At 43.6% G+C, this 26,767-nt stretch overlaps 1 protein-coding gene across 6 annotated transcripts in view; it reads right to left on the reverse strand.

Moving 5' to 3' along the window:
• CTPS2 (CTP synthase 2) overlaps positions 1-26,767 on the reverse strand; it is a 122,124-nt gene that overhangs the window by 70,379 nt on the left and 24,978 nt on the right. For all 6 annotated transcript variants that reach the window (XM_054472120.2, XM_054472119.2, XM_054472122.2 and 3 more), the window contains exons 9-13: positions 21,999-22,131; positions 17,307-17,395; positions 9,818-9,912; positions 6,965-7,027; positions 6,817-6,860 (exon numbers count right to left, since the gene is read on the reverse strand). In XM_054472120.2, coding sequence (XP_054328095.1) covers positions 6,817-6,860; positions 6,965-7,027; positions 9,818-9,912; positions 17,307-17,395; positions 21,999-22,131 — 424 coding nt within the window. The remainder of the gene's footprint in view (positions 1-6,816; positions 6,861-6,964; positions 7,028-9,817; positions 9,913-17,306; positions 17,396-21,998; positions 22,132-26,767) is intronic.

Below are 26,767 nucleotides of genomic sequence, written 5' to 3' on the forward strand. Positions count from 1 at the left end.
AATATAAAGTCCAAAGTGCTGTGAACTACCCTGCAGATGAACTGGAGAGATCTGAAGCCAAATTCAAGGTCAAGGATATCAGCAGCAGCCATGTGATTGATATAGGGTTAAAATATAAGTCAGCAACAGCTATGCTCCTGGTTATGTACCATCTAGAAGGCAGCTGAGACTACTTTGAAGCAGGGCAAAAAACCAGAGTTGCTATAGAACCCTAAGTATTCTGCAAAGTCCCAGAGCCTTCAATTTCACCTTGTAGATTAAGCAGAGAAATGACACAATAAAATAAATTTTACTCATTCTCTCCTGGGCACTCTGAGATGCAGAAAGAGTCTACCTTAACCCTTAGGGAAAAATCTGTTTCTCTTTTTATGTGTATAAGAGACACCTTCTCTTGAACTGTTCTGGATGCCAGTGTCTCTATTGATTTCATCATCAGCCATAGCACTAATCATGCATGCCAAAGGAGGGTCATGATGACCTATGAACAGATTTTAGGAGTAAATATTCCCTATAGAAGGCTCCAGGTTTCCAAATTGTTTACTTTCCTAGCTAGAAGAGCCAGAATGACCAATCCCCACAAAGTAACTGTTATTTGCTCAAGCTTAAGTAACTCTGCAGGCTTCATGGTGCTTGCTGCCTTATGATTCTATCTCCTTAGTCTTTTATTTTTTTTAATAAGACTTCTCACATCGATACAAATGCTAGCTCTTAAGGCTATTTTTCTCCAACAAACTGATTGCAGGCCATAAAGATGTTCAATAGCAATTAGCTTTTATTGTTCTCATCTCACTTATGTGTATAGGAGCCATCAAAATGTAAAATGCACACATCCTCTGACTTAGCAACTCCCCTTCTAGGAATTTATCCCTGCAGATATGTTCGCGCGTGGGTGCAAGGATATATGTACATGGATACTAATTTGCAGCATAATTTAAAGCAGCAAAATAATGGACACAAACTAAATATGAGACTGGTTAAATAAACAAGGATGCAGCCATATAGCATACAGCAGAGCAAGCACACCGAAGACATCCCTGCACATTGATGTGGAGTGACCAGTTTATAAAGCAAGGTGGGAACAGTGTCTGGAGCATGCTACGAAGTTGTTTTGTTTGGTTTTGTTTTGAGACAGGGTCTCGCTCTGTCACCCAGGCTGGATTGCAGCGGTGCGATCACAGCTCACTGCAGCTCAACCCCCCCAGGCTCAAGCAATCCTCCCCCTCAGTCTCCCGAGTAGCTAGGACTATAGGTGCATGCCACCATGCCCAGGTAATTTTATTTATTTATTGTAGAGGCAAGGTGTAACTATGTTGCCCAGGCTGCTCTCAAACTCCAAGACTCAAGCAGTCTTCCCGCCTCAGCCTCCCAAAGAGCAGGGATTACAGGTATGAGACACTGCATCCAGCCAAGATTTTTTTAAGGGCAATACATATTCATACGTGTGTGGCTAAGTGGGTACACACACACACAAACACACACACAAATCTCTGAAATAACTAAAGAAATGCATCAGCTGAGCTCCAGTAGTTTCAGCTACTTGGGAAGTTGAGGTGGGAAAATAACTTGAGCTCAGGAGTTCGAGGCTGTAGTGCGCTATGATCATATCTGTGAATATCCAGCCTGGGCAACATAGTGAGACGGCCCATCTCTTTAAAAAGAAAAAAAGAAAGAAAGAAATGGATCATCACATATCTACAACTATCTGATCTTTCACAAACCTGAGAAAAACAAGCAATGGGGAAAGGTTTCCCTATTTAATAAATGGTGCTGGGAAAACTGGCTAGCCATATGTGGAAAGCTGAAACTGGATCCCTTCCTTACACCTTATACAAAAATTAATTCAAGATGGATTAAAGACTTAAACGTTAGACCTAAAACCATAAAAACCCTAGAAGAAAACCTAGGCATTACCATTCAGGACACAGGCATGGGCAAGGACTTCATATCTAAAACACCAAAAGCAATGGCAACAAAAGCCAAAATTGATAAATGGGATCTAATTAAACTAAAGAGCTTCTGCACAGCAAAAGAAACTACCATCAGAGTGAACAGGCAACCTACAAAATGGAAGAAAATTTTCACAACCTACTCATCTGACAAAGGGCTAATATCCAGAATCTACAATGAACTCCAACAAATTTACAAGAAAAAAAAAACCACCCCATCAAAAAGTGGGCGAAGGATATGAACAGACACTTCTCAAAAGAAGACATTTACGCAGCCAAAAGACACATGAAAAAATGCTCATCATCACTGGCCATCAGAGAAATGCAAATCAAAACCACAATGAGATACCATCTCACACCAGTTAGAATGGCAATCATTCAAAAGTCAGGAAACAACAGGTGCTGGAGAGGATGTGGAGAAACAGGAACACTTTTACACTGTTGGTGGGACTGTAAACTAGTTCAACCATTGTGGAAGTCAGTGTGGCGATTCCTCAGGGATCTAGAACTAGAAATACCATTTGACCCAGCCATCCCATTACTGGGTATATACCCAAAGGACTATAAATCATGCTGCTATAAAGACACATGCACACGTATGTTTATTGAGGCACTATTCACAATAGCAAAGACTTGGAACCAACCCAAATGTCCAACAATGATAGACTAGATTAAGAAAATGTGGCACATATACACCATGGAATACTATGCAGCCATAAAAAATGATGAGTTCATGTCCTTTGTAGGGACATGGATGAAACTGGAAATCATCATTCTCAGTAAACTATCACAAGGACAAAAAAACCAAATACTGCATGTTCTCACTCATAGGTGGGAATTGAACAATGAGAACACATGGACACAGGAAGGGGAACATCACACTCTGGGGACTGTTGTGGGGTGGGGGAAGGGGGGAGGGATAGCATTGGGAGATATACCTAATGCTAGATGATGAGTTAGTGGGTGCAGCACACCAGCATGGCACATGTATACATATGTAACTAACCTGCACATTGTGCACATGTACCCTAAAACTTAAAGTATAATAATAATTAAAAAAAAAAAAAAAGAAAGAAATGGATCATAGTAGTTGCCACTGGGGAAGGGAACTGAAGTGAGGTGGGGGCAAAGGAGAGACAGTTCTGTACCTTTTCTGCAGGGCTTAACTTTTTTACCCTGTGTATAAAAAAAAAATTTTTTTTTTTTTTTTTTGAGGCAAAGTCTTGCTCTGTTGCCCAGGCTGGAGTGCAGTGGCGCAATCTCAGCTCACTGGAAGCTCCGCCTCCTGGGTTCATGCCATTCTCCTGCCTCAGCCTCCCGAGTAGCTGGGACTACAGGCGCGTGCTACCACGCCCGGCTAATTTCTTTGTATTTTTAGTAGAGACAGGGTTTCACCGTGTTAGCCGGGATGGTCTTGATCTCCTGACCTTGTGATATACCCACCTTGGCCTCCCAAAGTGTTGGGATTACAGGCGTGAGCCACCGCACCCGGCCGTGTGTAAAAATTTTTTAATGCACATACACACACCCCCAGTAAAGAATAATCATCAAAGAATTAACCTTGCCAACACTATCTAACAGTGGCACCTACTGGTGAAATCACTTCCTATCCCAAAGTATATCTTAGAAAAGAAAATCCATAGTTTTCCTGGCACAGCCATTTCAGCTGTTAGTCAGGAAATATGTTTATATTAAAGGCTCATAAGGAACCCTTCATTGATATTAGGCCTTCTAAGCATAAGACTAAAAAGTACCATCTGGCTGGTAAGTTATGGTTCATTATGGTTTGAGTTACAAGCTATAAAAAAAGAGTGAAGAATGCTTCTATGTGCTTCTGTGGGGTGATCTCCAGCATACAGTGTTAAGCGAAAAATGCAAGCCAGGAAAAACTGTGCAGAGTATGCTACCATTTCCCTAAGAAGGGAAGTGGATTACAAAGACATACAGCTTTACTTATATCTAAAAAATGGGAAGATAAACCAAGAAAAAAAAGAATGAATGCTTGTCATAAGGGAAGGGAGTGAACAGGCTACAGGGGACAGAAATAGAACTAGATTTCTCTAAATCAGTGGTTCTCAACCAGGGTGATTCTGCCCCTGCCCCCAAGAGATATTTGACAATATCTGGAGGTACTTTTAGTGTCACAATTGGGCAGGGGTTAGGGAGTGATACTGGCACCTAGTGGGCAGACACTCCCACACACAACAAAGAATGATGTGTCCCCAAATGTCGATAGCACAGATTATATATAACGAACTTATATCTAGAATATAAAAAGAACTGTTACAACTCAATAATAAAAATACAAATACCCCAATTTTAAAATAGACAAAGGATGTGAATGAACATTTCTCCAGGGAAGACATACAAGTGGCCAATAAACACATGAAAAGATGCTCAACATCCTTAGCCATCAGGCAACTGCAAATCAAAGCCACAATGAGACACCACTTCACATCCACTAGGATGGCTATCATCAAAAAGACAGAAATAACAAATGTTCACATGGATATGGACAAATTAGGACCCTCATACGTTGCTGGCAGGAAATTAAAATGTTGCAGCCACTTTGGAAAACAGTCCTACAGTTCCTCAAAGGGTTAAACACAGAATTACCATATGACTCAGAAATTCCACTCCTGGTGAAATGAAAACATATGTCCACACAAAAACTTGCACATGAATGTTCACAGCAGCATTAGTCACAATGCCAAAAAGTAGAAACAATGCAGATATTCATCAATGGATAAATAAAATGTTGCATGTCCATATAATGAAATATTAATCAGCAATAAAAAGAAACAAAGTACTGATATGTGTTACAACATAGGCAGACTTTGAAAACATTATCCTAAGTAAAAGCAACCAGTCACAAAAGGCTACATATTGGATGATTCCATTTATATTAAATGATTCAAATAGGCAAATCTATGAAGACAGAAGGTAGACTAATGGTTGCCTGGGGCTGTTGGGGATAGGAGGCTTGGGGGTGTCAGCTAAGGCGTGTGGGGTTTCTTTTCGGAGTAATGAAAATGGCCCAAAATTGCTTGTAATGAGAGTGGCACAGATCTGTGAATATGCTAAAAACCATTGGATTATACAGTTTTTTTGTTTGTTTGTTTGTTTTTTGAGACAAAGTCTCACTCTGTTGCCCAGGCTGGAGTGCAATGGCACGATCTCAGCTCACTGCAACCAACGCCTCCTGGGTTCAAGCAATTTTCCTGTCTCAGCCTCCCTAGCAGCTGGGATTACAGGCATGCACCACCACGACCGGCTAATTTTTTGTATTTTTAGTAGAGATGGGGTTTCAACTTGTTGGCCAGTCTAGTCTCGAACTCCTGACCTCAAGTGATTGACCTGCCTAGGCCTCCCAAAGTGTTGGGATTACAGGCGTGAGCCACCGCATCTGGCCAGATTATACAGTTTAAATGGCTAAATTTTGTGGTATATGAATTATATCTCAATAGAGCTATTTAAAAAACCAATCGCGATTGTGAGGCGCGAGTTCCATTAGAAGTAGGTGCCCAGCAGCAGGGATACGACTGGGTGTGCATGGGTGGCTGGCAAACAGGCTGACTGGAGGCCAACCATCATCTTGCAGAGCTCACTCTGTTAGTGGTGAGCACAGTAGCATGGGGCAGAAGGCAGAGGCAGGTAAAGAAAAGGGGTCAGGAAAGGTTTCCTCAGATGAATAGGAAGTTGTTGGTAACTGAGTTGTTGTTAAATTCTTCAACGGTTTTATTGAGATTCCAGAGGGAGAGGGATTTTAGGCAGGTGGACATCTCAGGTATAGGGAACCTCAGGCTGCATCTGAAAAACTAGTTCAGACTGTCCAAACGTAAAACTCAAAGCATGTAGCCTGGGCAGCATAGTGAGACCTTGTCTCTACAAATAAATCAAAAAATGAGGTGGGAAGATTGTTTGACCCCAGGAGGTCTAGGCTTCAGTGAGCTGTGATCATGCCACTGCATTCCAGCCTGTGTGACAGAGTGAGACCTTGCCTCAAAAAAACACAAAAAAGAAAAAAACTCAAAGCCTGGGAGGAATCAGGATGCCATGGGATGAATCAGCAAACCAGCAGGTGACAGAGCACAATGGCTTTGGGACCCAGCCCAGAATCCTGGACTGAATATTTTAAGGGAAAAGAAACTGATGGAAGATGAGGACTGGCAGCAGAATCACTGTCACTTTTGTTTTAGAAAGACAGATGACCACCAGTGTGGAAAATAGGCAGACTGGCGATGAGTCTGGAGACAGGACAGCTCATTTATTTATAGTAGATGTTATAAATTGTTGTCACAGCCGATTTAATCCTTTCCTAAACATTAAGCTTGAAAGCTGCGACAAAGAGAAATTAGTCCAGGATTGTGACTGTCTTTAAGGTATAGCTGAGAAGATGGACTATCAAGAACAAAGGAATTTAATATAAGAATAATATAATTTAAAATGTTCTGGTGCTGTAAAGAAAAAATAATAATAGACCCACCCCCACCTTTTTTTTTTTTTTGAGAGGGAGTCTCACTCTGTCACCCAGGCTGGAGTGCGGTGGCACGATCTTAGCTCACTGCAACCTCCACCTCCCGGGTTCCAGCAATTCTCCTGCCTCAGCCTCCCGAGTAGCTGAGATTACAGGCATCTGCCACCACATCCAGCTAATTTTTGTATTTTTAGTAGAGACAGGGGTTTCACCATGTTGACCAGGCTACTCTTGAACTCCTAACCTCAAGTGATCCACCCGCCTTGACCTCCCAAAGTGCTGGGATTACAGGGGTGAGCCACGGCACCCAGCCAATAGCCCCTTATGAATTTAGGCAAGAGCCAGGACCCAAGTGACAATGACTGGACCCAGAAAGATAAACAAGTCACTTACCAGAGGAACTGGGGCATTTGGCCTAAATTCTGTGGAATCAGCATCTGAAGATTAAGAAAAGAGTTCAGTAATTCACCAATGGTGCTGAAAAATATTTGAAGAGAGAAAATTTTTTAAATAAATGGTCATTAGCAAACCTCGAACTTACCTTTCAAGTTAAGGCAGTTTCTTGCAAACTCTATCACTGCTAGTTGCATCCCAAGACAAACTCCTATTTTAAAAAGCACATATGCAAAGCAAATGAACTCACTTTGTATTTGTTCACATTTTCTGTTCATTTGTTGGCTGCCTGTCTCCCCTATCTAGAATGCAGACTCCCAGAGAGCAAGACTCTGCCTGTTTTGCTCCCTGCTGTCTTCTCAGAACAATCCCTGACAGAGAGCAGGGCAGGGGCTTAGACTATCAAGAAGCCGCCTAAGTCCCAAAGTTGACAAAGAAGGAACATGAGGTCAGAAAAGTTCAGGGTCAACCGGGCGCAATGGCTCAGGCCTGCAATCTTACCACTTTGGAAAGCCAAAGTGAGCAGATTACTTGAGGTCAGGAGTTCGAGACCAGCCTGGCCAAAATGGTGAAACCATGCCTCTACTAAAAATACAAAAATTAGCCAGGTGTGGTGGCGTGCACCTGTAATGCCAGCTACTTGGGAGGCTGAGGCAGGAGAATCACTTGAGCCCGGGAGGCAGAGGTTGCAGTGAGCCTAGATCACACCACTGTACTCCAGCCTGGGTGAGAAAGAAGGAAGGGAAGAAATAGAAGAAAGAGAGAAAGAGAGGAAGGAGGGGCTGGGTACGGTGGCTCACGCCTATAATCCCAGCACTTTGGGAGGCCAAGGTGGGCGGATCACGAGGTCAGGAGATCGAGACCATCCTGGCTAACATGGTGAAACCCCGTCTCTACTAAAAACAAAAAATACAAAAAAAATTAGCTGGGCATGGTGGTGGGCGCCTGTAGTCCCAGCTACTCGGGAGGCTGAGGCAGGGGAGTGGCGTGAACCTGGGAGGCAGAGCTTACAGTGAGCAGAGATCGCACCACTGCACTCCAGCCTGGGCGACAGAGCGAGACTCTGTCTCAAAAAAAAAGAAAATAAAAAGAGAGAGAGGAAGGAGGGAAGGAAGGAAGAAGGGAGGAAGGAAGGAAGGAAGGAAGAAGGAAGAAAGAAGGAAGGAAGGAGAAGGAAAAGGAAGGGGAGGGAAGGGAGAAAGAAAGGAAGGAAGGAAGGAAGGAAAGAAAGAAAGAAAGAAAGAAAGAGGCAGGGTCCATGAGACAAATCTGCCACCTTCTAGATTTGTCCCTGAGTTGAGGCATCTCAGTGGGCTGCAGTGCGTGATTCCTTCAGAGAACATCTAACACCCCAACTCAGAGGGAGTTTCCTGGGCTAAGATTTCCCACTCCTTCTCATGGTGACTTCAGAGCCATAAACACAGGATTGGCCAGAGGGTGAGCGCCTACAGGACGTCAGGCTGCTAACCCACAGGACAGCCCCATAACCTTCACTGTAAGGAAAAGCAGCAGTGGGAGGGGGGGGTTGGAGACTCCACAGTGGGCTTGAGCATGGTGGGCAGCAGGGAAGGAGACACGATGGGCCTGAACAGAGTGCTCGGTGATGAAGGAAGGCAGACCTGTGTCGCCCAAGCCTGTTGCCACAGGGATGCTCCCAGACCCAGCTCCACCTTCACTGCAGTCCACCAATTCTCTCCACTAAACAAATGCCAAAGAGCATCCCAGATGCTCCTCCGATAGATACTTAAGAGGTACACAGGGGAAACAAAGAAGGGAGCAATCAATACATCAGGGACACCAGAACAGAAGTCAATAAGCAGGAAACAGCTGAGTGCTGGGGGGTGGGGGTGGCGGTGAGGGAGATTTCAGAAAGTTCCATATGGCTGGGACATAAAGAGATGCTATGCTAGAGGGAAAGCTAAAGACCTGCAAACCATTCCATACCATTAAAATAATCTGAGGAACATTACCCACATTTAGATAGAAACTTCAAAAAAAAAAAACAATGGCCCCCAATGAGCTTAGACCAGTAAAAGAAAACAAGGTATCCAGGTAACTACTCCAGGCTTCTATTTTGAAAATGGATCCTAAGAGGAGAGAGTCTAAGAAGCTAATCAAAGAGCAGGTAATGGGGGGACATAAATGGTCTGCTGGCACTAAAAGCCTGTCCAATGGGCTCATAAACCCACCCAGCCGTCCACTGCACAGTGGGAAACACAGCCTCTCTGCACTCCCCCTCCTGCCTGAGTCCCCAGCTACAGGGCTGCCTCGCCCGCATCAAGGTCTCAATTCCTCTGGTTTCCTTGGTACAGAAGCCGTACTTCGCAATTTGAAAAAAAAGCATTAAAAAGGCTCAACTCAGCCGGGCATGGTGGCTCAAGCCTGTAATCCCTGCACTTTGGGAGTCTGAAGTGGGCAGACTGCTTGAGCCCAGGAGTTTGAGGCCAGCCTGGGCAACATAGCAAGACCCCATCTCTTAAAAAAAAACACACACACACACACACACAAAAATTAGCCAGGCACAGTGGTGTGTACCTGTAGTCCCAGCTACTCTGGAGACTGAGGTGGGAATTGGAGAAGGTAAGCACAGTTGCAGATGGAGCCTTCTCCCAGCCTCTGCTACCCAGCCAGAATAGCAGCAAGTTCTCCTAGGATGAGAAACGTTTTCTGTAAAGGGTCACACAGTAAAGATTCTAGCCTCTTTCAGATAGTAAAGCTTCTAGGCCGTAGGGTCTGAAACTCTGACGTTGGACCACAAAAGCAGCCATAGACAATATGTAAACAAATTGGTGTTGCTGTTTTCCAATAAAGCTTTATTCATAAAAACAGGCTGTGGGCCAAATTTAGAATATAGTTTGTTGACCCTATAGCAGACTATTTTGGCACCTGAACTTTCAAATCTGAGTTCACACCTTTACCATAACAAACCTTTAGTGTTACCCTTCCTAGGTGTCAAAAATCTAATAAACTCATAGTTAGGGTCAATAAACATGAGTTTTACCCAGAAAAGGAATCTTCTTTGTCCTTGCCCAGGAAATCGCCTGGAGTTTTCCCAATGTTCCTCTGATTCCAAAGCCTCCAGGCACAAGAATACCACTGAAATCAACACAAAATGAAGGTAAACTTGACTATCCTTTTTTTTTTTTAAACTAGTGTTTTCAGCCATTCATGCAATGCTTGGTCTGATCACTAGTGACTATGCTCAAGCTCTATTTTCAGAACCAATTATATGACTTCACACCCTGAACTTTTTTTCTCAAATCTTCCCAATGTTATGAAGAAATTGTGACAATTTCTCACAACTGACCTCAATATATATTTTATGATAAGTCTTTGTGGCATCAGAGCATACTAACTGAGAAACCCAATTCAATTAAGAATGCCACTGGGAAAAGAAACTGAATGAAAATAGGTTAAGGTTCTTTCAAAGAACTATCATAAAAATGTTAAGATCTCTTACATCATCAGAAAGAGTTAAATTGGAAAAATCAGCCTAAGATTTCAAATGCTAATTAAGTAGTGGCAAATGAAAATTTCTTGGCTAGAAGACTTTACAGACCTAGGCAAACACAGCAGCAACACAGTTCAACAGAAAACCCAGGAGGATCATGCTAACCTCATGACGCAATGCTGCCCCCAAGAGTTCTGTCAATTACTTACAAAATAAAACCTAAAATCTAAGATATGTGGAAAATATAATCAAGAGAGAAAGGGCTGCTCTGTCAATGGAGTAGCTATTCTTTATTTCTTTACTTTCCTAATAAACTTGCTTTCACTTTACTCTATGGACTCACCCTGAATTCTTTCTTGAGATCCAAGAACCCTCTCTTGGGGTCTGGATTGGGACCCGTTTCTGGTAACATCTTTCTAGCGACCACAGAAGGGACAATACTGAGTACGTGGTGGGGTCCAGTAACATTTTTCTTTCTTTCTTTCTTTTCTTTTTTTGAGACAGAGTCTTGCTCTTGTCACCCAGACTGGAGTGCAGTGGCGTGATGTCGGCCCTCTCCAACTTCCGCCTCCCGGGTTCCAGCAATTCTCCTGCCTCAGCCTCCCGAGTAGCTGGGATTACAGGCACACACCACCACGCCCGGCTAATCTTTTGTATTTTAGTAGAGATGAGGTTTCACCATGTTACCCAGGCTGGCCTCGAACTCCTGAGCTCAGGCAATAAGCCCGCCTCAGCCTCCCAAAGTGCTGGGATTACAGGCGTGAGCCACCATGCCCAGCCTCCAGTAACATCTTTCTAGCGAAACACGGAAGGAATAATACTGAAGAGACCCCGGACCCAAAGGAAAATCATTTGTGTGCACCAATTGGCTGACTTTGGGTAAATGGGGTGCATATATCCAGGTAAAGGATGGGATTGGGTTAGAGGCCCAACTTAGGGGAGTCTCTCCTAAGACAGAGAGGGTCAAAGGCTCCTCTCAATAAAAGGCAAGGAAGTTTGACTGACCTTGGGTTCGAGGCACAACTTAGGAAGGTTAGAGTCCTTCCTAAGGTTTAGGGGGTTAGAGGCCTCTCTCAGTAAAGTCCCTCTCTGCTAAGAATAGGTTTGGCACTATGGGATGTTAATTGCTATTCTCTTTGGATTATTCTGCGTTGCACTCTTTGCTGATAGCTATGGGTGACAGAACTAGGCATGTACAGGACCATGGGACATGGGGAGCTTTTTCCTCCCCAAAAGGGGAAACTTGAGAGTTGATGAGACTCCTGGAAAAGATCCCTTCACGACCGACAAGCGGCCACCTGAACTTTTCAGTGTCACTGCAATGGGTGTGTCTTTCTCTGGCCTCCCTGAGCTCTTTGCCTTCCCCAGAATGCTGCGGGCAATGCTTTTCTCCCTTTCTCTCCTTTCCTTTTCTTATCTTTCCTGTTACTCAAGGCGACCATCTTGCCCAGAGACAAGTTGAAACTCCTGGTCAGAGGTTGGATTAATGATGATGGGGCCCAACCAGGGGCAAGTTTGAGCCTTGCCAGTAAGATATTGGGTGCTAGGCAGAGTGGCTAATGTCTATGTTTTGTCACACATATTTTGCTCTGGCCAGAACAGGAAAAGATAATCTTCCTTTGTGTTATAGCTTGGCCCTCAGGGCTGTGGTGCAGCCAGCCGGGTCACTAGGGCTGCTCAAGGAAAGGGAACCCAGAAGCCTAGCATACCGACAAAAGGGTAAGAATTTCTTACCAGTCAGACTTCTGGCCTCTCTCTCTCTCTCTGTGCAAACTGGTTGAATGAATGGTAAAAATCACTGTTTGTCTCCTGTGTAAAGTTTTGATTAATGGTAAAAACGATTTGTGAGGCTACTCTTAAGCTACAGTGAATCTGGTATGCTTTGTGTGTCTTCCTGTATTGTTCTGTCATAATGAGGGATACCTTAGGATAGAAAGTGGGCCTAGGACCCCTGTCAGCCTGCTGTTCAAGCCATCCCAGCAAACTGGTCAATAACAAACTTTGCCGTAGGTCCCTGAAGAAAAACTGGATAAGGGTTCCCTCTCATCTTGTTTCATGTCCTTGGGAGCTTGACCTTGTAACCATGTGGCAGTACTTTCTCTTGGTCTCCATCATCACAATGGTGACCTGGGTTCAGGGTTCAATTCCTAGTTTAGGGGATAAGCCTTTCTGATTGATATTTGGGTGCTTACAACTACTGGATCTTCTTTCTGTCTGTGCATTTATATGTGTTGTGGGTGTGATGTTAAAAAAAAAAAGCTTTAATTGGTTTAAAAATAGTAAGGCTTAAATCAAGTATTTTGTAAGAAAAGTAAAAATTGTAATGACTTTTAGTTCACATAACTTTAGTAATCTTTGGGTAATAAAAACAGCTTTAAAGATTATTGGGAAAATAAAGACATTTGGTCTAAATTAGTCAAGTCAGATATTAGGTTTTCTCAATGCTTTAAGGTCATAAACTGCTTTGACTTTTGAAAACTGTTTAATTTACCTACTTTGGAGCATTAGATTCTAGATAAGGCCTGGGGACATATTGAAAGCCATGCCCCCTAGCTATGCTGGAAAAGGTCAGACCTTATCTAGTGTCCTAGGCTCCATACCTAGTATATAATTAAAATTGCTTACTAACCAGGTTTTTCACCAAAAGTAAAAGTTCCTAAGAGTTAACAGTGTAATCTGTAATTGAGACTACTGAAGAAACAGTTTTACATGCAAGTTGCATAAGTAAAGTGAAATGTGTTTTTAGTAAAAGATTATAAGAAGGCATGAAAATGTGGATTTTTTTTTTTTTTTTTTTTTTTTTTTTTTTTGCCTAGATTAAAAGGTTAAAGGATTGTTTTTTGCTTTTTTGTTTTTGTTTTTAGACAAAGTTTCACTCTTGTTGCCCAGGCTGGAGTGCAATGGTGCAATCTTGGCTCACTGCAACCTCCACCTCCTGGGTTCAAACGATTCTCCTGCCTCAGCCTCCCAGGTAGCTGGATTACAGGTATGCACCACCACACCTGGCTAATTTTGTATTTTTAGTAGAGACGGGGTTTCACCATGTTAGTCAGGCTGGTCTAGAACTCCTGACCTCAGGTGATCCACCCACCTTGGCCTCCCAAAGTGCTGGGATTACAGGCGTGAGCCACCGCGTCAAGCTAATGAGTTCTTTTATGTTAGATAAGATAAAGCTGAAAGTTTGAGCAAGTTGTAGATTTGCAAAGGATTAATCTTATAAAAGAAATTATGCAGGCCGGGCGCGGTGGCTCACACCTGTAATCCCAGCACTTTGGGAGGCCAAGGCAGGCGGATCACGAGGTCAGGAGATTGAGACCATCCTGGCTAACACGGTGAAACCCCATCTCTACTAAAAATACAAAAAATTAGCCGGGCGTGGTGGCGGGCACCTGTAGTCCCAGCTACTCGGGAGGCTGAGGCAGGAGAATGACATGAACCCGGGAGGCAGAGCTTGCAGTGAGCTGGGATTGAGCCACTGCACTCCAGCCTGGGCAACAAGGTGAGACTCCATCTCAAAAAAAAAAAAAGAAATTATGCATGTGGACATTGGCTAAAGTTAAAGGCGTATTCAGGTTTTCCATAAATTGAACACTGAAATAAAAACACAACAGGTTTCTCTTAGAGTGCTGATCTGTTCTTTAACAAAAACTTCTAAAGGAGCCAGGCATGGTGGCTCATGCCTGTAATCCCAGCACTTTGGGAGGCTGAGGTGGGCGAATCACTTGAGGTCAGGGGTTCAAGACCAGCCTGGCCAACATGGTGAAACCCCATCTCTACAAAAATGCAAAAAAAATTAGTCAGGCATGATGGCGGGTGCCTGTAATCCCAGCTACTCGGGAGGATGAAGCAGGATAATTGCTTGGACCCATGAGGCAGAGGTCGCAGTGAGCCAAGATCACGCCACTGCACTCCAGCCTGGGTGACAGAGCAAGAGACTGTGTCTCAAAAAAAAAAAAAAAACTTATACAGGATTATAGAAGGTTTGTAAAAATCTTACCTTATGGTCAAACTAAAATTGGATAGATTTATCTATAAGGTTTTATTAAAAATTGGGTTTGACATCAATTTAATGCACTAATGCAATGGTGAAGTTTGGCATATTTGGTATAAAAATTATACAAAAAGCACTGTCAAATATGAAATGGTGTTTGGCTTTCTTTGGGCTGTATTTGTATAAATATGTTATTGGTATATGTTCCAAAATTATGAGAAACTTCTATAATTCTAATATGACTTCGTGTATGTTATTAATAATTATCATTGTTATGCAAAATTGTTGTAAGCCACAGATGTAACAAATTCCTAGTCAATTGTGGCTTTAATAGTGGCTGCCCTAAAACATTTTGTCACCCACAGACAATTGTATTGTTTTGGTCCTCTTTAGAAGGTAGTTAATAATCAACTATAGAACTCTAACAGGTGTTCTTAAATGCAAGTTTCTGATAACTTTGGAGATTGTGACAGCAGAATAGAGGAAACTCTTTCATGACTCTCATGGAGAGCTGAAATGTTCATGACTATCAAGTAGAACAGGAGTTAGCTCCATGGAATGAACTAATAAAAAATTAATACTTTTTACTTTGCTTAAAATGTTGCTGATCCTTTTTGTTTTATTTTTCAGAGTCAAGAAAACTGTTCTTTTGAGCTATATACAGCTTGTAACAATTGAGTAAAGTATACTCCTGTGAACAAAATTTGGAGCATGTTTGTTTCTCTCTACCTGATTTGTCCAGAATTTGGAAACCATTTCTGAGTATTCTTAACTTACAGCAATATAGTTATTTGCATACGTGCAATAAGAATCTTTTTTATTTTGCAACAGGACACAATTGGAGGGAGAAACTGGTTATATTACCAAGGCTTTGACTGGAATGGTGTGCTTTCCTGTAAAGAATCAAACTTGAATTGTAAAGCCAATACAAGCCCCTTGGGAAAACTGGCCTCATACCTTGTCTACACAGTCCCTATACAGGGTTTCTGACCTGTGGTAACTAAAGAATGTCACTTTCTGACAGGTCCAGGAGCCTCAAGTTATCTTGGGACCTCAAAAGGAGAGGAATTTACCCAATTCATAGGTATTTGAGGGTACAAACCCATGGCTGGGCTCAGCTTTAAAAAAGGTCTTATCTGAGATTCCTTATGGAATAAGATTTCATCAAAGCCAATTTTAAAAGCCTATTGAAAAATAATTATTCTTGCTGCACTTTATACAAATAATCAGGCCAAGTATAATAAAGCAAATTGTTCTTACCATGATTTGTCTTTAGTGAAAATGGGAAACTGGAGAGAGAAAAAATTATGTTTCAAGAACTATGGTCTAACTGTTATTATTATAAATTCCAGTCTTATAGGTTGTTTTTGAAGTTTTTTTCTGCAATTTAGACTGACCCTGCTTATTCCTGTGAAACAATCAGTGATCTGTGACTGCAGCTCAGAAAAAAACAAGAGCAGGGCTGGGCGTGGTGGCTCACGCCTGTAATCCCAGCACTTTGGGAGGCCAAGGCAGGTGGATAACGAGGTCAAGAGTTCAAGACCAGCCTGGCCAACATGGTGAAACCCGTCTTTACTAAGAATACAAAAATTAGCCAGGCATGGTAGTGCGTGCCTGTAATCCCAGCTACTTGGGAGGCTGAGGCAGAAGAATTGCTTGAACCTGGGAGGCAGAGGTTGCAGTGAGCCGAGATCACGCCACTGCACTCCAGCCTGGGCAACAGAGCAAGACTCTGTCTCGGAAAAAAAAAAAAAAAAAAACAAGAGGGATGGGTAATGTAAAAATTGGGATCAGTATTCTAATTCTGGGCATGTATTGAAATCAGCTAGCAACTGCATATCAGCTTGGTTCCAACAGTTGCCCAGTTCATGGAAAGCCTTCTAATTTAGTTTACTTGGGATAATTTTTTGCTTTACTGTTGTGGAATATATTGCTATTGTACTCTTCGTGTAGGAATGCAGAATAAGCTTACTCAATGTTTTCTTAAATTAAACATTTATTAATCTTCCAGATATCACCTTTTGTTGGAACTCAGAGTTATGAATGGCCCTCACCATCTGACGCTTTCTGACTGACCTCTTCCCTACCCCAAATACAAGAGACTCTAATAGTTAGGGAGGAATGTCATTGCCCCTATTCAACACGAAGAAGTTACAGAAGATGGAGCTTTGTCCCTCTGCAACCCTTAGTATTAAGAGTTCTCTTATAAAAGGGAGAGGGGAAATGTTGAACCAGAGCAACTCCATCTTGAATAGGGGCTGGGTAGAATAAGGCTGAGACCTACTGGGCTGCATTCCCAGATAGTTAGGCATTCTAAGTCACAGGATGAGACAGGAGGTCAGCAAAAGATACAGGTCATAAAGACTTTGCTGATAAAACAGGTTACAATAAAGAAGCCAGCTAAAAGCCACCAAAACCAGGATGACAATGAGAGTGACCTCTGGTCATCCTCACTGCTACACTCCCACCAGTGCCATGACAGTTTATAAATGCCATGGCAACATCAGGAAGTTACCCTATACGGTCTAAAAGGGGGAGGCATGTATAATTCATCCCTTCTTTAGAATATAACCAAGAAATAACCATAAAAGGGCAACCAGCAGCCCTCAGGGCTGCTCTGCTTGTGGAGTAGCCATTCTTTAATTCCTTTACTTTCCTAATAACTTGCTTTCACTTTTTAAAAAGAGAGAGAGAAAAAAAAAAGCTGTCATTCTTGTACTTTAACTTTGTATATGTAAGATTCATCTCTGCATCTTCCAGGAGAATCAACACACTTTCCCTCTGCATCTTTCAGGAGAATCAACACACTTTCCCACAGTATCCCCATCCTCCCCAAATAAAACCATTTCTATGCACATGCCACCAGCATTAACATGGCACATTTCAAATCAATGCAGTATGATCGTGGTACAACCACCTGCAAAGACCACAAGTACTCCAAACTACCTTTCAAAATGCATGAAAATTAGCAATTAGGGTAAACTGAATCATTACAGAAAAAATACAGTGGTCCTATCCTAACTGCTGTGCATGGGCCCTAGTACTCACTCAGCTTTGCATAGCTTCTGCCAAGCTTCATGAAATTTCACAGGGTCCTCGGTTTCAGTGATCTTCTCCAGATCAATGGAGTCTATGTACTAAAAAACATCCAACAGATAAAAAGAGTATTTAAGAAAAATAAACACTCAAAAACACTACAGCCATCTAATACTATGACACATTATTCAATAATTACTTATTATGCAAACACTGTACTAGGCACTAGGGATAGAAAAACAGTCTCTGTTTTGCAGCTCTTATAATCTTTCAGAAAGATTACAAAACCAGATAAACAGGCATCCACACTATACTGTGATAATGGCTATGAAAGACAAAGAAGAGAACGATGCAGAAGTAACTTGGGGTCAACTGCGTGGGGTGGCACGTGCCTGTAGCCCCAGCTACTCAGGAAGCTGAGGTGGGAGGATCCTTTGAGCCTGGGAGGTCCAGGCTGCAATGATCCCTGATCGTGACACTGCATTCCAGCCTGAGTGACAAAGTGAGACCCTGTCTCAAAAAAAAAAATAAAAAAAAAAAACAACTAGGAGGTCACTAGAACTGAACACTGGAGGAAAGACAGGAAGGATCGACGTCAAGGAAGAGCTCTGGGGAGGTGATGTTCAAGAAGCCAGCCGAGAGGAGAGCAGAAGCAAGATAAGCACGTGTGTGATGGGAGGCAGCAGGAGACAAAGAGAGGAGGGGAGAAGGGTATGAAATCTCCAGCAGGCCGGGCGCATTGGCTCACGCCTGTAATCCCAGCACTTTGGGAGGCCAAGGTGGGCAGATCATCTGAGGTTAGGAATTCAAGACCGGCCTGGCCAACGTGGCAAAACCCCGTCTCTACTAAAAATATAAAATTTAGCCAGGCATGGTGGCGGGTGCCTGTAATCTCAGCTACTCGGGAGGCTGAGGCAGAAGAATCACGTGAACCCAGGAGGCAGAGGTTGCAGTGAGCTTAGATTGTGCCACTGCACTCAAGCCTGGGCAACAGAGTGAGACTCCGTCTCAAAAAATAAAAAAGAAAAAAAAAAAAAGAAATCTCCAGCAAAGGAACCACTTATATGAAACCTCAGAGGAAAAAGAGAGAAAGTGGTAGCCACTCTGGGACCCTCAAAAAAAGCCCCACCCAGCGAGAGGACAGACCTGATTGGTTGGAGGAAGGCAAGGGACGAGGCTGAGAAGCCATGACACAGAGTTGACACTTGAAGCCACTTGCAATGGTTTGAATGTCTGTGTTCCCCCAAAATTCCTATGTTGAAATCCCAACTCCCAAAGGAATGGTATCAGGAGGTGGGTGGGGTCTTTGAGAGATGATTAGGTCAAGAAGGCAGAGCATACAGGAATAGGATTAGTGCCCCTATAAAAGAGGCCCCATAGACCTCCCTCACCCCTTCCACACATGGGGATATAACCAGAGGTTGGTCCTCTGCACCCAGAAGAGGGCCCTCACCAGAACCCGGCCACATGCTGGCACCCTAATCTTGGACTTCCAGCCTCCAGAACTGTGAGAGAGAAATGGCAGTTGTTTGTAAACCACCTGGTCTATGGTACTTTGTTACAGCAGCCTGAACAGACTGAGACACCACTGAAAGATCTTAAGTAAAGGGATGACAGGAACAGAGAGAACCGAGAAAGATTTTACAAAGATCACTCTGGTAGAGTGTGGCAAAGGCAGGGAAGACTGGAAGCTGAAAACCAGCCCGGAAGCCGCTGCAGCTGCAGCAAACCAGGAGAGATAGACAGATGCAGCCCAACCTTAGAAGGAAGATGACAAGGCCACGATTCAAATAGTACTTAGGAGAAGCTAATGTCAATGAATCCTATCAGATGAAGCATCATGTGCACCAATTCTTATGTATATAACAGTCTCTCTCTATCTATATTAGTTTAGTATTTCTTCTGTAAAAACGACTCTCCTGGCCAAGCGCAGTGGCTCACGTCTATAATCCCAGCACTTTGGGAGGCTGAGGCAGGTGGATCACTTAAGGCCAGGAGTTTAAGACCAGCCTGGCCAACATGGCAAAACCCTGTCTCTGCTAAAAATACAAAAATTAGGTGTGGTGGCAGGCACCTGTAATCCCAGCTACTCGGGAGGCTAAGGCACAAGAATTGCTTGAACCCAGGAGGCGGAGGTTGCAGTGAGCCAAGATCATACCACTGCACTCCACCCTGGGAGACAGAGTGAGATCCTGTCTCAAAAAAAAAAAAAAAGAAAAAAAAAAAAGACTATCCAAATAAACTTTAATATACAAACTTTTAAAGGCTTTATAAAATGTATATGTCATGGCAATTTTTCCACTGCCATTCTCTTTTTTTATATAACGGGGCAGGTGACTTGGAGGGGTGGGAGGAATGGGAAGTAAACTATTCCTTAGAAAGCCAAAAATAAAAAGTGATTAGGGGCTGGGCGTGGTGGCTCACGCCTGTAATCCTAGCACTTTAGGAGGCCAAGGCAGGAGGAATTGCTTGAGGAGTTGGAGACCAGCCTGGGCAACATAGCGAGACCCCGTCTCTATAAAAATTAAAAAATAGGCCAGGCACAATGGCTCACGCCTGTAATCCCAACACTTTGGGAGGCCAAGGCAGGTGGATCACCTGAGGTCAGGAGTTCGAGACCAGCCTGGCCAACATGAAGAAACTCCGTCTCTACTAAAAATACAAAAATTAGCTGGGTGTGGTGGTGCACGCCTGTAATCCCAGCTATTTGGGTGGCTGAGGCAGGAGAATCACTTGAACCCAGAAGGCAGAGGTTGCGGTGAGCAGAGATGGCGCCACTGTACTCCAGCCTGGGCAACAAGAGCAAAACTCCGTCTAAAAAATAATTAATTAAAAAATAATAAAATAAAATTTTTAAAAAGTGATTAGGAAAGAAGGAGGCTAAAAAGAGGAGAGAGAAACAGTAGCTAGTTCTCCTAAGCTGGTGTCAAAGTGGAAGCCATTAAATTTCTTTAACATATAAATGGATCTTTTTACTCGTTATACAAAGTTTTTGCCATTTAAGTCAAGATGATAAGACTTGCTTAAACAATAATATACTCATACTGAATATCATTAAATATAAATGTGAGACAGATATATAAATATACGTATCCAACTGGTAACGTGGGATTTCAGGGAGGAGGAATCTGCTTTTTGCATTTTAGATTTATGCTTTATTTTGTTTTGTTTTGTTTTTTGGAGACAGGGTCTCAATCTGTCACCCAGGCTGGAGTGCAGTGGTGCAATTATAGCTCACCGCAGTATCAAACTCCTGGGCTCAAGTGATCTTCCTGCCTCAGCCTCCCAATTAGCTGAGGCTACAGGTGCATGCCACCACACTCGGCTAACTTTTTAAGTTTTTTATAGAGATGAGGTCTCCCATTGTTGCCCAGGCTGGTCTTCAACTCCTGAGCTCAAGCAATCCACCTGGCTCAGCCTCCCAAAGGGCTGGGATTACAGGCATGAACTACTTCGCCTGGCTTATGCTTTGTTTAAATGTTTTACTCTAAATATGTACTACTTCCGTTCTTATATGGAAGAATATACTCAAGCTATATAAGATAACTACACCTCTGTTATTGCACAATACTGAGTTTCCAAAACAAATAATCACTGTTTGCTAGCTATCATTCCACCAAGTTAGAGAGGGGAATATAGTATTTTAAAAATCTAGATTCCATTCCAATGCTAAAGGGAAAAAATGTCCTATTATTTTCTTGTTAGGCAATTACGACGTACTTAAATGAGCATGACAAGCATGCTCATTCATCTGAATGTGCAAAGCCTAATTTCAGAAATGTGCCTTAAACCTACATGTAGAAAACAGCTTACACAGGCCAGGCGCAGTGGCTCATGCCAGTAATCCCAGCACTTTGAGAGGCCAAGACGGGCAGATCACCTGAGATCAGGAGTTCAAGACCAGCCTGGCCAACGTGGTGAAACCCCGTCTCTATTAAAAATACAAAAATTAGCTGGGCCCGGTGGCGGGAGCCTGTAATCCCAGATAGGAGGCTGAGGCACAAGAATTGCTGGAACGGTGAAGACAGAGGTTGCAGTGGGCCGAGATCATGCCACTGCACTCCAGCCTGGGCGGCAGAGGGAGACTCTGTCTCAAAAAAGGAAAAAAGAAAACCATTTACACAGCAAGCCTGGCTGCTGCCCTTGAAAAGGCCTGCTACAAGATTGAGCCTTGACTGGCTTCTGGAAACTCTGATTTTGGGAGGGTTCCCATCATTCCAAGAACTGATAGGAGGAGAAGCTCACTGTACTGAAAGTGTCTGTACAGACAACATGATTTCTGCTGCATGCTTTCCTTCTGGGAGGCTGGCATTTTGGAAGTGCTAAGCAGAGGGTGCCTATGTGACCAGCCCCAGTAAAAACCTTGGGCTTCAAGTCTTCAATGAGCTTCCTTAGTAGATGGCAGTTTGCATGTATTACCACAACTCGCTGGACTCTACCAGGGGAGGGCACTTAGAAGCTTGCACCTGGTTACCCCCAGACTTCACCCTGCACGACTTTTCCCTGGCTGATTTTGCTTTGCATTGTCTGGCTATAATAAATCTTAGCTATGAGTATAACTATATGATGAGTCCTGTGAGTTCTTCTGGTGAATCATAAGTCCTGGAGGTGATCTCAGGGACCCTTTAACAAAACTTGCCCCTCTGGAACATGTGCTATTGGCATGAATTACTGAGATAGCCAAAAGACCAGGCCAGGACTCACCATCAGATTCAACTTGTGGTTGATGGCCAGGGCTGAGTGTTCCAGGGCTTTGAACACAGAGGTGTAGCAGTCTCTGAGCTTGGTGTATTTGCCAACCAGGGCTATGGAGCATATTTTCTGTAACCTTTCATACCTGGGAAAGAAAACAAACTCAAAGGTTATATGCACGTAACAGAACATCACAAACAGAACAATGGCAGCTGCTGTTCTTACTCCAAGGCACTTTTTAAAACCTTAGGAGCAGCTGTAGTCCTAGCTACTCAGGAGGCTGAGGCGAGAGAATCACTTAAGCCCAGGAGTTTGAGACCAGGCTGGGCAACATAGTTAGATCCCGTCTCTACAAAAAAATACAAAAATTAGCCAGGCGTGGTGGGGCATGCCTATAGTCCCAGCTACTCAGGAGGCTGAGGTTGGAGGATCACTTGAGCCCAGGAGATCAAGGCTGCAGTGAGCTATGATCACACCACTGCACTCCAGCCTGGGCGACACAGTGAGACATTATCTCATAAAACAAAAACAGAAATCCCAACGTTGTTTTACATAAGCAGGTACAGATAAAAATTCAAGTATATCAGAGAAAAAGTTAAAAGCATTAAAAGTAAAAATTGAAAAGCTATCCCAATCTCATAAACATGAGCTATTCTTACATTGGTTAATAAGGTGACATTGTATCAGAAAATGCATTCTGCGTGTCAATAGGAAACATTCCAATATTAACTTTGTAAGGCGACATTGTGTAAGAAAATGCATTCAAAGTGTCTACATTTAAAATGGTTACATTCCCAGCTGACCCACAAAAGTCTGGTTATTCATGGCATGCCTGAAGAATGGTGCTGAGAGAACGATTTAAAATATTACTAGCCATTTAGATCATTTTTATGAGAAAAATTCCATTCTACAGAAGACACTCAATCACATTTTACCATCAGAGACACAATTTTTAGTGTTGCTTTTGTCAGGAAATGTGTTCAAAGAACATGAAAAATATCTGGTTTGGTATTAGGTATGTGGAAATGTCATCTTGGGGCTGAAGATGTTTTAGGGCTTTGAAGCAAACCCTTCCCCAAATACCTTAGAAAAATGTTACCATGATGATGAATATCCCTCCTCAATATCAACATCTGCAAAGAGTGGCTGGGCACGGTGGCCCACACCTGTAATCCCAGCACTCTGAGAGGCCGAGGCAGGTGGATCACCTGAGGTCAGGAGTTCGAGACCAGCCTGGCCAACATGGTGAAACCTCGTCTCTACTAAAAATACAAAAATTAGCTGGGCGTGGTGGTACGCACCTGTAATCCCAGCTACTTAGGAGGCTGAGGCAGGAGAATTACTTGAACCCAGGAGGCGGAGGTTGCAGTGAGCTGAGATCGCACGACTGCCCTCCAGCCTAGCCCACAGAGCGAGACTCTGTCTCCAAAAAAAAAAACAAAAACAAAAAGAACACATATCTGTAAAGAGTACAAGAGAAACTTGATCACAAACAGGCTATGTGTAGGAATAATGCACAAAAAGCTAAGAAATCAAAACTGACATGGAAGGTAACTTTCTAGAAAGGTGACTAAAATAGCTGAGACAAGACTGCTAACCCTTGAACTCACTACTTTATTTTATGTTGCTCTGGAGGTTCCATAGTCTCACACCACTTCTCCGTAAAGTATGCAGGTAACAGGCCGGGCGTGGTGGCTCACGCCTGTAATCCCAACACTTTGGAAGGCCAAGGCAGGCGGATCACTTGAGATCAGGAGTTCCAGACCAGCCTGGCCAACATGGTGAAACCTTGTCTCTACTAAAAATACAAAAATTAGGCTGGCATGGTGGTGCATGCCTGTAGTTCCAGCTACTCAGGAGACTGAGGAAGGAGAATCACTTGAATCCAGGAGGCGGGGGTTGCAGTGAGCCGAGATCACGCCACTGCACTCCAGCCTGGGCGAGAGAGCCAGACTTCGTCTCCAAAAAAAAAAAAAAGGATGCAGGTAACAGAAAGCAGGATGACAGCACACCAAGTAGCAGAGATGAAGTCAGAGGCAGGCAGGCACAGCCGCATTTGGGCACAGCAGATTTGGCTTCATCCCCTTCTCCCTCCTCCATAGACGGAAGAGACAACATCAGCTCTGCCCCCGGAAGGAAGCAGCACTGGGGTCAGTATCACAGGTTCCTCCTTCGGCTCACTCACAGCTGGTCTTCCCAGGGGAGGAGTCACTGGGCAGCAAGTGGTACAGGTGAGTCCACTGGGTCACACCTACCAGGGAGCTCTCATTCCCCCTTGGACCTGTACTTCCGAGAGCAACCAAGGTCTCCCTCATGTGCCCCAGTCAGCCATCAGCCATCACCGAATGTGAGGCAAGCATCTGATACTACTTCAAGCTGCTGTGGGAGGGGGAGGGGAGTCCTCTTTGCAGGGCCACCCCCAAGAGTCGGGTCTCAAGAGAGATGAAGAGGGCCGGGTGTGGTGGCTCATGCCTGTAATCCCAGCAATTTGGGAGGCCAAGGTGGGCGGATCATGAGGTCAGGAGATCAAGATTGTCCTGGCTAACACGGTGAAACCCCATCTCTACTAAAAAAATACAAAAAAAAAATTAGCAGGGCATGGTGGCGGGCACCTGTAGTCCCAGCTACTCGGGAGGCTGAGGCAGGAGAATGGCATGAACCCAGGAGGCAGAGCTTGCAGTGAGCCGAGATCGCGCCACTGCACTCCAGCCTGGGCGACACAACGAGACTCTGTCTCAAAAAAAAAAAAAAAAAAAAGACAATGAAGTGGAGGAGGTGGAGAATTGTGCCCACCTTGACTTCGGGTCCCAGGCAAGCTGTCCCTGTTTAATCAGGGACCCCTGGCCTCTGAGCAGCACTGGGCCTCCATGATAGAGGCTGTTCCTTTGGCCTCCATTTGGCTCCTTGCACCTCTCTACAGGCTATACTGAGAGGACCAAAGCTAAAGAATGGACACTCTGCATCAATTAACAATGTCACCACCAATGTGATGCAGAGGGAGGCCCAGTGCTACAGAGGCACCCATGCACAATATCTCCTTGCTTGAAAATTGTCAACAATTTATTGTGCATTCTTAAATAAATAAAAGAGTATACTTGGATTGTTTATATCACAAAGAAAGGATAAAGGCTTGAGGTGATGGATACTCCATTTACCATGATGTGATTATAACGCATTATATGCCTGTACCAAATATCTCATGTACCCCACAAATATATACACCTACTATGTACCCATAAAAATTAAAAATAAAAAAGGCTGTAGTGAGTTGAATGGTGGCCCCCCAAAGAAATTTGTCCCCAAAACCTGTGAATGTGACCTTGTTTGGAAAAAGGGTCTTTGCAGACATAAGTAAGGCTCTCCAGATGAGATCATCCTGGGCAACAGGATGTAAGGGCCTGCCTTACATCCAATGACAAGCATCCTTACAAAAGAAGAGAAGGGAAGAAGACACAAGTGAGAAGGTAATGTGAAGATGGAGGCCCGGAGGCCAAAGGCTGGGCATGGTGGCTCATGCCTTTAATCCCAACACATTAGGAGGCTAAAGCAGGTGGATTGCTTGAGCTCAGGAGTTTGAGACCAGGCTGGGCAACATGGTGAAACCCTGTCTCTATAAAAAACACAAAAATTAGCCAAGCATGGTGGCATGCACCTATAGTCCCAGCTACCTGGGAGGCTGAGGCAGGAGGATCACTTGAGCCCAGAAGTTCAAGGTTGCATTAAGCCCTGGTTGCACCACTGCACTCCAGCCTGGGTGACAGAGTGAAACTCCGTCTCAAAAAAAAAAAAAAGGAAATAAAAGATGGAGGACACGATTGGAGTGATGCGGCCACAAGCCAAGGAACACCACTGATTGCTGGCAGCCACCAGAAGCCAAGAGAAGGGGTGTGGCAGAGAATCTCCTGCAGAGCTTCTAGAAGGAACCAACCCTGTGGATGCATTGATTTTGCACTTCTGACCTCCAGGACTGTGAGAGAATAAATTCCTGTTGTGTTTTTTTAAGCTGCCCAGTTAGTGGTCATTGTTATGGCAGCCTCCAGGAAGCTAATACAAAGACCAAACATGTGGCTTTAAAAAGCACAGAAGCGCCAGGCACATGGCTCATTCCTGTAATCCCAACACTCTGGGAGGCCGAGGCAGGAAGATCACTTGAGCAAGATGGCAAAACCCCGTCTCTACTAAAAATACAAAAATTAGTTGGGCGTGGTGGAGCGCACCTGTGGTCCCAGCTACTGGGGATGCTGAGGCGGGAGGATCGCTTGAGCCCAGGAGATCGAGGCTGCAGTGAGCTGAGATTGCACCACTGCACTCCAGCCTGGGCAACAGAGCAACACCCTGTGTCAAAAAAAAAAAAAGAAAAGAAAAGAAAAAGAAAAAAAAAAAGCACAAATGCATAGAGTATAATTTAGAGCTATTTCCAATAAAAAGAGTTAAAATATTAAAACTTCTAGTGCTTAAAGTGTATCAGCCCCAGGCTACTTAGAAAATTCCTATGAAATGACTGGCACTTTAAGCACTCTAGAGAGCAAGGGTTTCAGAGAATCTAAGCTCAGAAACTGCTCTTCCTTCCTGATTCCACTTGCCCCAGAAAATCTAAAGCATTTTTTAAAATTGTAAATGAAAGAGCAAGAGAGCCTCAATCTGATTAGTCATCTACCAAGGGTCAGTAATTTTGTCACCATCATTTTAATTATGGTTACCAACATCAGCAACCGATACTTATTATAGTACGTGACTCAATGTTAAGTCTTTAAGGTTTCCTCTCACAATTGCCACTAGGT

The sequence above is a fragment of the Pongo pygmaeus genome, chromosome X, assembly GCF_028885625.2.
Source record: "Pongo pygmaeus isolate AG05252 chromosome X, NHGRI_mPonPyg2-v2.0_pri, whole genome shotgun sequence".
In the NCBI taxonomy this organism is placed as follows: Eukaryota; Metazoa; Chordata; class Mammalia; order Primates; family Hominidae; genus Pongo; species Pongo pygmaeus.